Genomic DNA, 12,363 nt, shown 5'->3' with positions numbered 1-12,363 from the left:
GGCGAGCACGCCCCTGCGGCGGGAAGCAGAGCCCGGCTCCCTCCTTCCCGGGTCTCTTTTCTTTCCAGTCAGCGAAAAATAAACACCTGGGAAGGTAAAACAATAGCGGGGCCACCTGGGACGCGGCGCGCGCAGAGCTCCCACGGCCGGCGTGGGGCCGGGGTGGAAGCCAGGGCTCGCGGCCCCACCTGGGAGCCCCTTCTCGATGTGCCCGGCGGAGGGTGGGGCCACGCTGGGCGCCCGGCTCGGCGGGAGGCGACGGGAATTCCCAGGAGTGAGCGTTTGGGGAAAGTATTTCGGGAACAATCGGGTTTCCCACAATCGCCCTGCCCCGGGCGGGGAAACTGAGGCGCAGGGCAAGGCAGCGCTTGGCCAAGGTTAGCAGGCGGAGGTGGGCTGCCCTGGCGCGGGACGGCACCCCGGTGGCCGGGCCAGCTCGGCGCTCAGCCCCTGCTGGGGTTTGCGGTGGTTGTGTTTGCCTTTGCTAAATCTCTGTTGTATTTGTTTTAGAAATCTGTGGCATTGTGGGACGGTTTCAAGACTGCCGACCGCCAAGTTGCTTCGTGTGTCCAGGGCAGGTCTAGGGCAGGTGACAGCGCCGTGACCTACCACCATGGAAGGAGACGGACTTTTTGATGAAGAAACCCAAACGGTCGATGCCAACCAGGATAATGTGGCTGTCAAAGGTTTTGATAAAACCTGCCTCGTTTCCTTCGGGGAATCCGAATGAGGGAGATCACAGACACCTTCGCTGGGAAGCCAAGGACATTGCTGTATAATCAGTGGATGAAAGGATTTTCTCAGACTCTTTTTTCCCCCTTTTCCTTGAGGATTTATCCACCACAGTCGACAATTCCACCGGAACCTGCCAGGCACACGATGTGGCCGAAGCCTAGAGCACCTTCAGAATTGTTCTGGAACCCTTCCTTCAGCACAGGGGGGTTTTAACACATGCTGCCACTTCTCTGCCGCCCCATCCCCCAGCCCCCTGCTCCAATTGCTTCTCCTTAATCTGTTCTTGTTTTCTGAATTAAGTTCCATTTCCAAAACTGTTCTCTGGAGCTATAAGTGGATTGCCAGAAATGAGAGATTAGGAGCCCGGAGAAGAGGAAGCGCCTTGTGCTGTGTCTCCTGCCGCTGCCGACATGAAGTGCTTTTTCCCAGTGCTGAGCTGTCTGGCTGTGCTGGGTAAGTGGCTCTGCTTATCAGAGCGATCGATGCAAAGTTTAACCTGCTCCTGGTTCCTGTAACTCCTTGTGCTTCTTTCCCATCAACACAGGCTTTGGGGGACACCAGGAGGCAGTTGGTGTGTGTCACAGGTTGAAATCGGGTATCGGAAGGCCCATTTCTGACCCAGGAGGAGCAATAGGGTACTGCTTGTTGTATTTAGGAAGGATCATTTGGTGTCCTGGGCCTAGGAGTGAAGCTCCCCAGGTGCACGTCCATGGTTTATGGAAACTGGTGTCTTCAATTCCATTTTGTTCTGCATTAGTTTCTAATTGGAAGTGGTAACATTATCCCCACTCTGTTGGGAAAGTTGATTTAGTGATAATGATGGTGTTATGCCTTTTTTTTTTTTTAAGAGAGTTTTGCTATAGGGCACATGCACTTTCTGGAAAAACAGAAAAAGAAAGGGAGAAATCACTCCCCAGGGAGGATAATCTCGTCTCCATTATCCTCTCAGGATTTTGGGCATGTATGCAGGTGCGCCCGGCATGAGTTTCAAGTTTCTTGGTTCGGGACTCGAACCACCATCAACCATATGTAATGTAACCATTATGCCATCTGCTGGTCCTGCTTTTCTTTTTTTTTCTTTCTTTCTTTTTTTTTTTCCTGAGGGAGAAGTGAGAGTTGGTGGGATAGGATTTGAAGAGATGCTTTACCCTCCCTAAGTAGCCTGAAGGCTCAACATTTTTTTTTTGGACAGGTTTTTGCTACAGGGCACGTGCGCTTGCCAGACAGAGAGAGACAGAGAGACAGAAAGCGAGAAATCACTCCCCCAGGGGGGATGGCAATGCCACAATCCCTTCTCCTCCATTCTCCTCTCGAGATCTTGAGCACACATGCACACGCGCCCGGCATGAGTTTAAGCCACTGGGTCTGGGACACGAACTGCAGTCGACCTCATGGGAGTCCAGCAACATAGCCATTATGCTAACTGCTGGTCCCAAGGCTCAACATTTTTGAGGGTACTAGTCATAAGTTCCCTGACCAAGGAAGCTCAGGCCATAGTTCTGGGAGGAAGAGAAACTGGAGAAATTGAAGCTGCCTGGTCAGGGATGTGTAAGGATTATTTTTGTGCCTCTACTGAATGTGGGGACACAACGTTCTTGGAGTAGGAAGAAGAAACTGTGGCCCTGAGAGGTGTACTCTTGACACTGCTCTCAATCCCTTCCGCAGCAAAGGGGCTTCCACTTACCCCTTTTTTTCAGAGACTCGTCCATTCTTTCCATGACACTGAGCTCTGTGTTAACCATGGTATCTTAGACATGCCTCCTCCCATCGAGGGTAAGGTCACTATGTAGGATCTGGTGCAGGCTGTTTCCCCATCTTCTCAAACTGCCCCATGAGCACCCCTCCTGCCATTTTTGTATGATTTGGTCCTCTGCCTTCAGGGTCATCGCTTGCTGCCTGTGATGTTTAGATCTACAAATCTAGGTGTCTGGCATTTATGGAATTTATTCATGATCTGTTGTCAGTAGAGATTGCTTCCTGCATTGTTTACATCCTTGCACGAGGTAATGGGTGTGTGATAAGAGAATGGACTTTGGAATTAGAGGACCTGAGTTCCATATCAGCCTTACCAGGATTGACATCTGAATCTCAATAGAACATCCAAGGACTGGCATGACCATGAAAGGATACTAGGTATCCTAAATGCCCTGAGTGTGTTGGATAATGTTAAAACTCATAGTACGTGTGTTCAATCAGTGGTTCTTAAACTTGGGTGATGTTGGATTTCTGGGGGCAGGCTAGGGGGGTCGGCTTTTAAAAATGGATGTTCAGGCAACAACCTGACCCATGAAACCAGACTCTGGGGATGGCCTGGGCTGTTTAATCCTCCCAAGTAACTCCATGCAGGCTGCTTCAGAGCCGGCCAGTGTTAGTTTGTGAGTACCAGCCCTGCCACTGCCCAGCATACACAGCTACCCTGGTCCAGCGGGAAGTTTAGTTCGTCTTCTGGCCAGCTGTGAGCGGGGGTAGAGACGGCGTCTCTGTCCTGACTACTCAGGCAGTTGAGAAGGCAGGTAGTTTCCATCTGCCAGCCTCCTGATATTGACTCGGTATTTGTTATGCCGTATTTGTCATTATCCAGTGTCTGGGTTTAAATCAGCAATTAGTGATTCATGTGGATTCAAAAGGACACAAGTAAGGAAAGCCCTCTGGGAGGTTTGGGCGTGGAGTGGGTGTGTGGCTCAAGCGGGTGGGAGAGAGGGCTGAGTGGAAGGGTGGGGCCCAGGGCAGGATGAGGCACCACCAATGGGAAAACAGGAGAATGTGACATTTATGCCTTTTGTTTCTTCTGGCTGTTCAAGAAATGGAAGGCCGCCTGCTGGTATCCCTGCTGTTCACTCTCTGGGCCACTCCGTGGAGTAGAGCTGAGGTCCTGGCACCGGTCAGGCGCTGTCATCTTTCCTCGACCCCCACCTTCACATGTACACAGGTGCAGAGAAGGAAAAGGAGCATTAAGGTGGCCTTAGAGGGGACTGGTGCCAGAAAGCCAGGCATGGGCAAAAGCAGGAAGATTCAGCACTGTAGACATGCATGTTCATCTCTGCTTGATTTTGAACCCGCTGGTGGAACTCTCTCCTTCTCAGCACCTGATAGCTGTCAGCATGGCAACAGAGGAGGTCTTCTAACAACTTGTAATCCGGGAGAGGCAGGAGGTGTTGTGGAGGGAACAAAACCCGTCCTGGGGTCTAATTTCCTGCTTGCAATCTGGCATGGTCTGATTCATGCGTCAGCATTCTTGCTATGTAATGTGCATTCATGTGTTGTGTGCATTTTAAACAGCAAAGAATCTCATGTTTTTGAGCCCATGGGGGTTACATACCTGGACTAAGATGTTGTTTGTAAAGAGTTGGATTAAGCTAAGGATTCTGTGAAGTGAGACTGGTACAGGGGCCAGTTTCCAGAAATGACTGAGTTAGAGAACCCTGTGATGGTACGCGAGGGGCTCCCAGGCTAAATCTCTGAAAGCCTGCTGCTCCTTTGACATCATTAGACCTGTGCTTTCCTGCTTCCTTCCTTTCTTGTTGTCCAGGATACGCATCAGGTTCCTCTTTTTCTCCCTCTTGGCAAACTGATTTCTGCTCATGTCCTTGTCCTCTTGAAGCTGCATGGGTTTGAACTTGCCTTCTCGAGCAGCGTGTCTTGTTTTCTTCTGTTGTAGCCCTGTGCGCCCCACCCAACCTGGGGCAGCTGTGGGCCGCCACCACTACCCTTGTTCCAATTCCAAAGCCACCTTAACCTGGGCCCGATTGAGCTTTGAGGATAGTAAAGTCTCTACTCTGAGAATAGTCGGAGCCAGAGGAGCAGAAGATGCGAGTGAGAGTAGAGGCTGATGCAGATTTGGCCTGCTTGTGAAGAAGAGGGATTGAGGAGGAGGGAGAGGTGGTTGGGGCTGTGCCTATGCCTGGGAGCAGCCTGTGTGAGTGACAGTGACATGGAAAGATGACAGTAACGAGGGGGAGAGAGAATAGGATTTGTGTCTGCAAGAACAGGAAGGGAATAATCAGGAAAGATGAATGTAAGCTTTAGACACCTAAAGCACATTTCGATTTTGCATAGCCATGAAGAGTTATACCTCTCAGACCGGTGCTGATGTTGCAAACAAGATGAAACAGCTTTCAAGTGTTAGCAAGGAAAAGTGGGGGAGAGGAGGGCCTCTCTGGATCTTCTCAGAACCTGTATCAACAGCTAATGATCGTTCATGTTCTGCCCCAGTGGGAGACAAGTTCATTTGTGGAGTTTGGGAAACCTCTTGTTTGAATGGGCGGGGACTGAGGAAGCGATCACTTACTTCCCAGTCAGTTAGGGAAGGCTTCTTAGAGGAGAGACCAGAGGGTGCTTCCAGAAGAGACTGAAAGAAACTTTGATGTGCTGATGGGCATGAACTCAGAGGCAGGAGTGGGGTGATCAAAGGCAGAGGGAAGGAGGCAACAGAGAGAAGAGAAGTGGTTTGGGCAGTCAGGGGAAGCGTTCTGAAGGGAGGGGATGTGGGCTGTGATTTATGAATGAACAAACACCCCTGTCCTAACGGTTCAGAGGTAGTGGACTTCTCTTTCCTGGGCACCATTTGACAAGGGCGCTGGAGAAGGGATTTTTGTCAGGACGAGACCAGCTAGGATGCCTTCCACCTGTGAGCACCATTGAGTCACCCCTGGGCACTGAGGTCTGTGTTAAGATGTCCCAACCTCCGACATTTTCCAATGCAGCAAGACTACTAATCTACTATAACAGAAATTCCAGCTGTCCTAAAATCTACCCCTTCCTTTGAACCAGGCCCTATCTAAATCAGTCCTTGAAAGAATTCTGCAAGAGAGATACTTCATATTAATAGATGGAGATACTGAGTTCCAGGGAGGTAAAGTAACGTGCCTCAGGTAGATTACTGAGCAAATGGACTCTTTCTGTCTTGTTCCATGTATGTGCCCTCCCTTCCCAAGGTCATCTTATGGTCTAGGATGGCCATTCTGACCCCAGCCATCAGTAAGGAAGGAAAGGGTAAGTGAAGGGCAGTGGGTGCTTATAAGGCAGGGAATATAAGGAAACTTCCTAGAAGTCATACCTATCACTTGTGCTTGTGTCCCCATTGGCTAGTACTTAATCATGGGACCACACTTAGCTGCAAGAGAGGCTGGGAAATACTGTTCTTGTTCTGTCCAAGAGCCCTGGTAAAAATTTGGAGTTCTAGGGCCAGCTTGCGGCATGGTGGTTAAGGGGGCTGGATCCCACATGATCAACTGCAGTTTGAGTCCTAGCCCTGCTGTCCTGAAAAACATGCCACGTACGTGTATGTGAATGCCTAAAAACTACATGCCAGGTACATGTATGTAAATGCCTAAAATCCAACAGGAGAGAGAAATGGCGAAGAAGGTATTTTGGCATGACCATCCCCTGTGGAGGGGTGCTTTTTCACTTTTCTTCATGCTTGCTTTGTCTCTGGCAAGTGCATGTGTCCTCTGGGAAAAATCAAAGAAAAAAACATTGGAGGTTCTATTACTGCCAGAGAGAACTTTTTATGGTGGAACAACTACTGGTCTCTGCCTTAGTCACAAAGCTAGCTTACTAGCAGGGTTTGGGAACCGGGACTGTTTGATTCCAAATCCTGTGTTATCTAATTTAACAAACTGCTCCCCTTGTATGAGGTCCATCCTCTGGCATCTGTGAAGTCTGGTTGGCATAAATTAGGTGAACTGGGAGTTGTTACATGGGAAGCAACATAAATAAGCATATAATTAACACCACACAGTGTGGTTTTAGTAGTGATGACAGTCATGTTTATAGAATGTTTATGTGCTAAACGCTATATATCCTGACCTTCTGTAGAAAGTACATGTCACTGTAGCCCCAGAACTTGGCCTTGTACCTGGTAAGGGGGATTTCAAAAATTTTGTGGAAAAATAGAATCAAAGTACATACTTGTTTTGGTGCAAAGCGATTTTGAAACCCATGCATTTTGAAATTCATGCATATGTAATTTTTGTTTTGTTTTGTTTATTTGCTATAGGATGGTATGTACTCACTGGAAAGAGATAGGGATGGGGGAGAGAGAGAGAAAGTGAGCAGTCAGCCTGAAGGGGGATGACCATGCCATAATCCCTTCTCCTCTATTCTCTTTTTGGGATTTTGGTTGTGCATACATGCATCTGACTTTTTTTTTTAAGCTGCTCGGTCTGGAACTCAAACCACACAGTTGATCATGTTTAATCCTGCTTCCTTAACCACTATGCCACCTGCTGCCCCCTCTATGAACTTTTTGAAGACCCCCATGTAGCTGTTCAGTATAAGTAAATTTATTCACAAGGTAGATGTTATTTTTGTATCGATTTCTCTTGATCAAGATGAGGAAATCCAAGACTCAGGGAGATTAAGTAATTTTGCTGAAGTTAAAGAGCTGGAATTAAGTAATTTTGCTTAAGATAAAGAGCTGGAATGGGCAGACCCTAGATTTGAATTCAAGTTGTCTGATTGTGGAGCTGTGCCCTTACCAAACAGGGGTTCTTAATTGTTTTCTTTGAACTTCATGATAGCATGTGTGCATGCACTTGTGTGTGGTGGGGGAGAGGAGGAAAGTACTCTCCGTGGAGGATGGCCACGCTGCAGTCCACTCTTCTCTACCCTCCTCTCAGGATTTTATACATTCACGCAGATGTGCCTCGTGTTTTTTCAGGCAGCTGGGTCCAGGACTCGAACTGTCGAGTTGGTCAGGTAGGAAGGATCCAGCTGCCTTAACCATTATGCCACTGGCTGGCCTGATGATTCTTATTTATTTATTTATTTATTTATTTATTTATTTGGTGCCTGGCAGTCTGGAGAAGCATCTGGACCCCTTCTTAACATGAAATCTTAAAATGCATAAATAAAAACACGTAAGATAATAAAGGAAATAAATTATGTTGAACTGTAGCCACCAACATGTTAAGAAACAAATTTATGATGTAGTAATATATTTCTTTTATAACATTTAATAACAAGATCTAACAGCAGGACTAAGAAATTGTTGTAATTTTGGCACTGTGATAAGTGTGAGTGATATTTTGAGGTATCTGCATCAACTATGATGTGATATGAAAGTGTGTGTGATTTCTCTTGTGACAGATCATGGGTACTGGAGATATTACTGTGTGGGGCACCTCCATTTGTGATCAAAGGAATGCTTAAGGTTCACTTTGAAGCTAGCAAAAATAAAGATGTAATTTTTTCTCCTTTCAAGTTCATGTACCTGTTGAATTCTAGCCACAGACACCTGCAAAGTTCAAAGTGAAGTTCAGTGGAGGTGGCGGTGGTTGTTGGGAGAGACACTGTGGGAGAGGACTTGGGGTGAGCTTTCAGAAATGGGCAAGATTTGGACAAGGAGGACATTTTATTCCAGTGGAGTCCTGATGATGCAGGGAGTCAGCCGTCGTCTGCTAGTGGAGTGGCCTTTTGGGGACTGTAGGCATGTCTGTAAGTGTCTCTAAGGACATGTTTTCGTGGGATAATGCTAGACAAACAGAATTGGCTTAGATGATGAGTTTGGGGTTTAGGCTTAGACTGGGTCTCTAGAACCCAGGCCATGTCACCTACGCCCAGACCTGGGAACTGGAGAAAGTGGCACCAGGTTCTGATGGTGTCTGATGATGCCCGGCCTTGGGCGCCCTGTGCATTCTTAGTTATGTCTCCTTAATTAATACTTTAGGTTTCTTTGGGAGTTCCTCATTTGCCATGAGAGGACTCCTTTCCCACCCCACTTCAAGTGAGTACAGTGATTCCGTACAAAGGGCTTTTTTATTTTTATTTTTTTTAAGAGAGATTTTCGCTATAGGGCATGTGCCCTTGACAGAGAGACAAAAAGTGAGAAATCACCCCCCCGGGGGGATGACCACACCGCAATCCTTTCTCCTCCATTTTCCTCTCGGGATCTTGAACACACACACACACACACACACACACACACACACACACACACACACACACACACACACACACACACACACACACACACACACACACACACACACACACACACACACACACACACACACACACACACACACACACACACACACACACACACACACACACACACACACACACACACACACACACACACACACACACACACACACACACACACACACACACACACACACACACACACACACACACACACACACACACACACACACACACACACACACACACACACACACACACACACACGCCTGGTGTGAGTTTAAGCTACTGGGTCCAGCACTCAAACCGTGGTCAACTACGTGGGAGTCTAGCGACATAACCATTACGCCATCTGCTAGTGCCCGAAGTCCTATTTTTTAATTTAAGGACGTTTAGGACACCTGGGTGTGAATGCTCCCCCAGCCCTGCCCATTTTTCAAAGAAATGAGTGGTTGCATCAAAATCAAGCTTACATTTGCAGAAAATCACATGTTGCCAAATTCCCTCATCAAGAACCCTTTATTAAGTGACTAATTGTGGGCCACGGTGGCAGGCACTTAGCAAAGATCATGGCATTGGGCCTCTCTTAACTGGACTCTTAAGTTACATAGAATTTTGTTTTTATTTTTGAACTCTATCTCCACAAGGGCAAAAATCACAAGATGTCGTAGCAAGGATTTATTCTAGAAATTAGCTTCCAAGCAGTCGTCAGCCCAGTCTCTACATCTTCTGCATCTATAATTATAGTAGAAGAGAATGATGCGCCCAGGGCACTGCAAGGTCCTAAATCAAAGATTAGAGTCTATTAACTCTACCTAGACTGGAAAGTGGTCACATGTCTTTTAAAAAGCTTTGTAATAGGCTTTATAATAATGAGAGTTGAAACAAAGTTTCTGCTTAACCCTCTAACCCTCTATTAACCCTCTAATTAAATTCAGTGGTATACCCCCTAGCCCCCCATCTCCTGCTCTCCCTCATCCCCTATTCCCTGTCATGGGGCTTTGCTAAACACCACCCTGGCCTTGCCCTGTAGGAGATGGTGATCTAAGGCCAGCAATGAGACAGATGGAAAATCCATTTGTGAACGAATAGGAAGACCCGTCGGGCATCTATTAGGAGAGAGGCAGCGATGCAAGCTTGTTTGTATTTTCAATTTAGCAAGAGGAGTGAAGGGAATTTTCTGTCAAGGAGAGGGATAGGCTGGAGTAGCCCGTAAGTGAACAATGTGGAAAGACTTTCTTGAAGCACCGGAATTTTAGGTCTTTTAAAGGATTGGGGATCCTAAGGGCACCAATTGGTAAGAACTGGAGTGACCCATTGGCATGAGGACTGGATTTTTGGCCCAGGGATTGGTGGAAGATACCAGAATGCTGTAAGGGGAGGACCACTGAGAAAAGTGCTCAGGGAAAGCACAAGGCATTTCTGCAGGTGGTGGGGTGCGTCCAGAGGTAGAAGTGAAGAGTGGTTTGTTCTATACCAAAGGAAGACCTTTTGTGTATGTATTCAGAGGTAATCAAAGATGTAACGGAACTGTGAACGCTAAGAAATGAGCATTCAGCCGTCTAGGGATGCCCTCTTCCCATCAACCTTCAAGTCTCCAGGCCTTCCCCTTATTAAAACAGACAAATAATCTAATACCAGTTGTGTATTCTTCCCAGTTACGATTCATTGATGTAGGAGAGTTTGCCCAGACTTGCCTTACAATGGTATTGTTTTTGTGCATTTAGCTGTGTTTTTGCTTGTAACACCCATTGTCTGATACTGGGGCGTGTGGTCTGCTGCCTCCTCCTCTATGATGACGTCAAAGAAAGCTGTGTACACCTGCGGCCGCACTGCTAGTGGTGCAGTGCATGAGACTTCTACCTCGCAAGGACCCGCTAACTCCCTTTTTCCTAGATGCCTCGTGTTTTGAAATCTTCTGTTTCCCAGACAAACAGTACTTATTAAGTAGTAATAAATCTATTTTTCCTACACGCTTACCAATATGATCACTCACACTTGATACAGACTCTGCAGCGAAATTAGCCTGGTGCTCTGGGCTGCCACTCACCGAAGTGTACATATGCCTGACAGGTGAGGTGCCTTGCACCTGCAGTTCAGGGAAAGTGGTGCCATTGGTAGATGTTTTGAAATCTACGTGGCCAGTTGACCCCAACTGCTACTCTGGGCCTTCAATACCTTGGATAACCTAAGGAGTGTTTGCTGCTAATTGTTTGCAGTGGTGACCTTGATTGACTTTGCTAGGAAATGCTTTCAGTAGGGAGCGGCAAAGGGGAGCTGGATTGAGAGTTAAGCAACAGTCTCTTGCTACAGGTCAAACCACACCTACCCCATTCCAGCCAGGTAAGAACTATTTTTTTTTTAAAAAGACTTTAGAGAAGGAAATTTCACAACCCCTTAGGTATAACGCCTTCAACAGGAAATCTTAACTTTTTACTGAAGATTCGATTTAAGTCACAATTGAAAACAGCAACTAAAATGCTTTAGTGTAAAGTATTATATACAAGTAAGGTGACAAAATAGTGATTACAACTTCAGGTGGTAGTTTAGATTTGTTTGCTTTATTTTTTCAAGTTTAATTTTTTGGGAGTTTCTTTTTTAAGTTGTCAGAGGGCATGTGCACTTATCTGAGAGAAAGAGAGAGAGATGGGAAGAGGGAGAAAGCACCCACCCATAGAATGTGGTCACGCTCTTTCCTTCTTGTTCATTTCTGCACCCTGTCAGAATTTTAGGCACATTCACACATGCACCCGGTATGTTATTTATATATTTATTTAAATTTGATCAGAGAGGGAGGGAGGGAGGGGGAGAGAGAGAGAGAGAGCGAACGCGTGCAAGCCACCAGGTCCGGGACTCAAACCATAGCCCTGTGGGAGTCCAGCGGCCTTAACCACCATGCCACTTGCTGACCCCCACTTAGTATGCTTTTCAAGTCACTAGGGCTGAGATTTGTACCTTGGTTGACCATGTGAGATCCAACTTCCTATAACCATCAGGCCATGGGGCTAATCCCAAATTTTAATTTCTTGATAGAGAGATAACACATGAATATAATTGTAAGAAATCCAAATGATATAGATGTATAGAAAGTAAAATGTGGGGACCAGCAATTGGCGTAATGGCTATGTTGCTGGACTTCCATTTGGTTGATCGTGGTTTGAGTCCCTGACCTGGTGGCTTAAACTCATACCACAGTGTGTGTGTGTGTGTGTGTGTGTGTGTGTGGCCATCCCCCCTGGGGGGTGATTTCTCGATTTCTGTCTCTCTGTCTCTCTCTGGCTTTCTGGTAAGTGCACGCGCCCTATAGCGAAAACCTCTAAAATTAAAAAAAAAAAAAGGAAAGAAAGTAAAATGTGAAAGGCCTCTCTTTGGCCCATGCCCCTTACTGAGTTTAACATATTTTCTTTATAATTTGATATATATCCTTCCAGACCCTTTTCTATAACTTCTGTGCATATAATCACACAAATATAGATTTTTTTTCTGATTTAAATGGAATCTTACAGAACATATTGTTCAACAACTTGATTTTAAAGGGGTGATTTACTTCACTATTTTTTCAGGCTTAATTTTATGGCCATATCAGAACCGATTTGGTTATTTTATAGCTAGTTGAAGCTGTAATTTGTGAAATCATTGGGGAGTAGTGAGCCTCATTCAATAGCTATATAACATAATAATTTTGTCTTGCTGCATCAGGAG

General features: G+C 46.4%; 1 protein-coding gene across 1 annotated transcript in view; it reads left to right on the top strand.

Annotated features, from left to right (window-relative positions):
* Positions 1-507: 507 nt before the first annotated feature.
* IGSF3 (immunoglobulin superfamily member 3) overlaps positions 508-12,363 on the top strand; it is a gene marked incomplete in the record, with an annotated part of 108,332 nt that continues 96,476 nt past the window's right edge. Inside the window, 1 exon segment of the mRNA XM_027765508.1 lies at positions 508-1,188. Within this exon segment, the coding sequence (XP_027621309.1) occupies positions 1,146-1,188 (43 nt within the window).

Source organism: Tupaia chinensis, unplaced genomic scaffold, assembly GCF_000334495.1.
Source record: "Tupaia chinensis unplaced genomic scaffold, TupChi_1.0 Scaffold138517_1, whole genome shotgun sequence".
Taxonomy (NCBI): Eukaryota; Metazoa; Chordata; class Mammalia; order Scandentia; family Tupaiidae; genus Tupaia; species Tupaia belangeri.
This window is presented reverse-complemented; position numbering and strand designations above follow the sequence as displayed.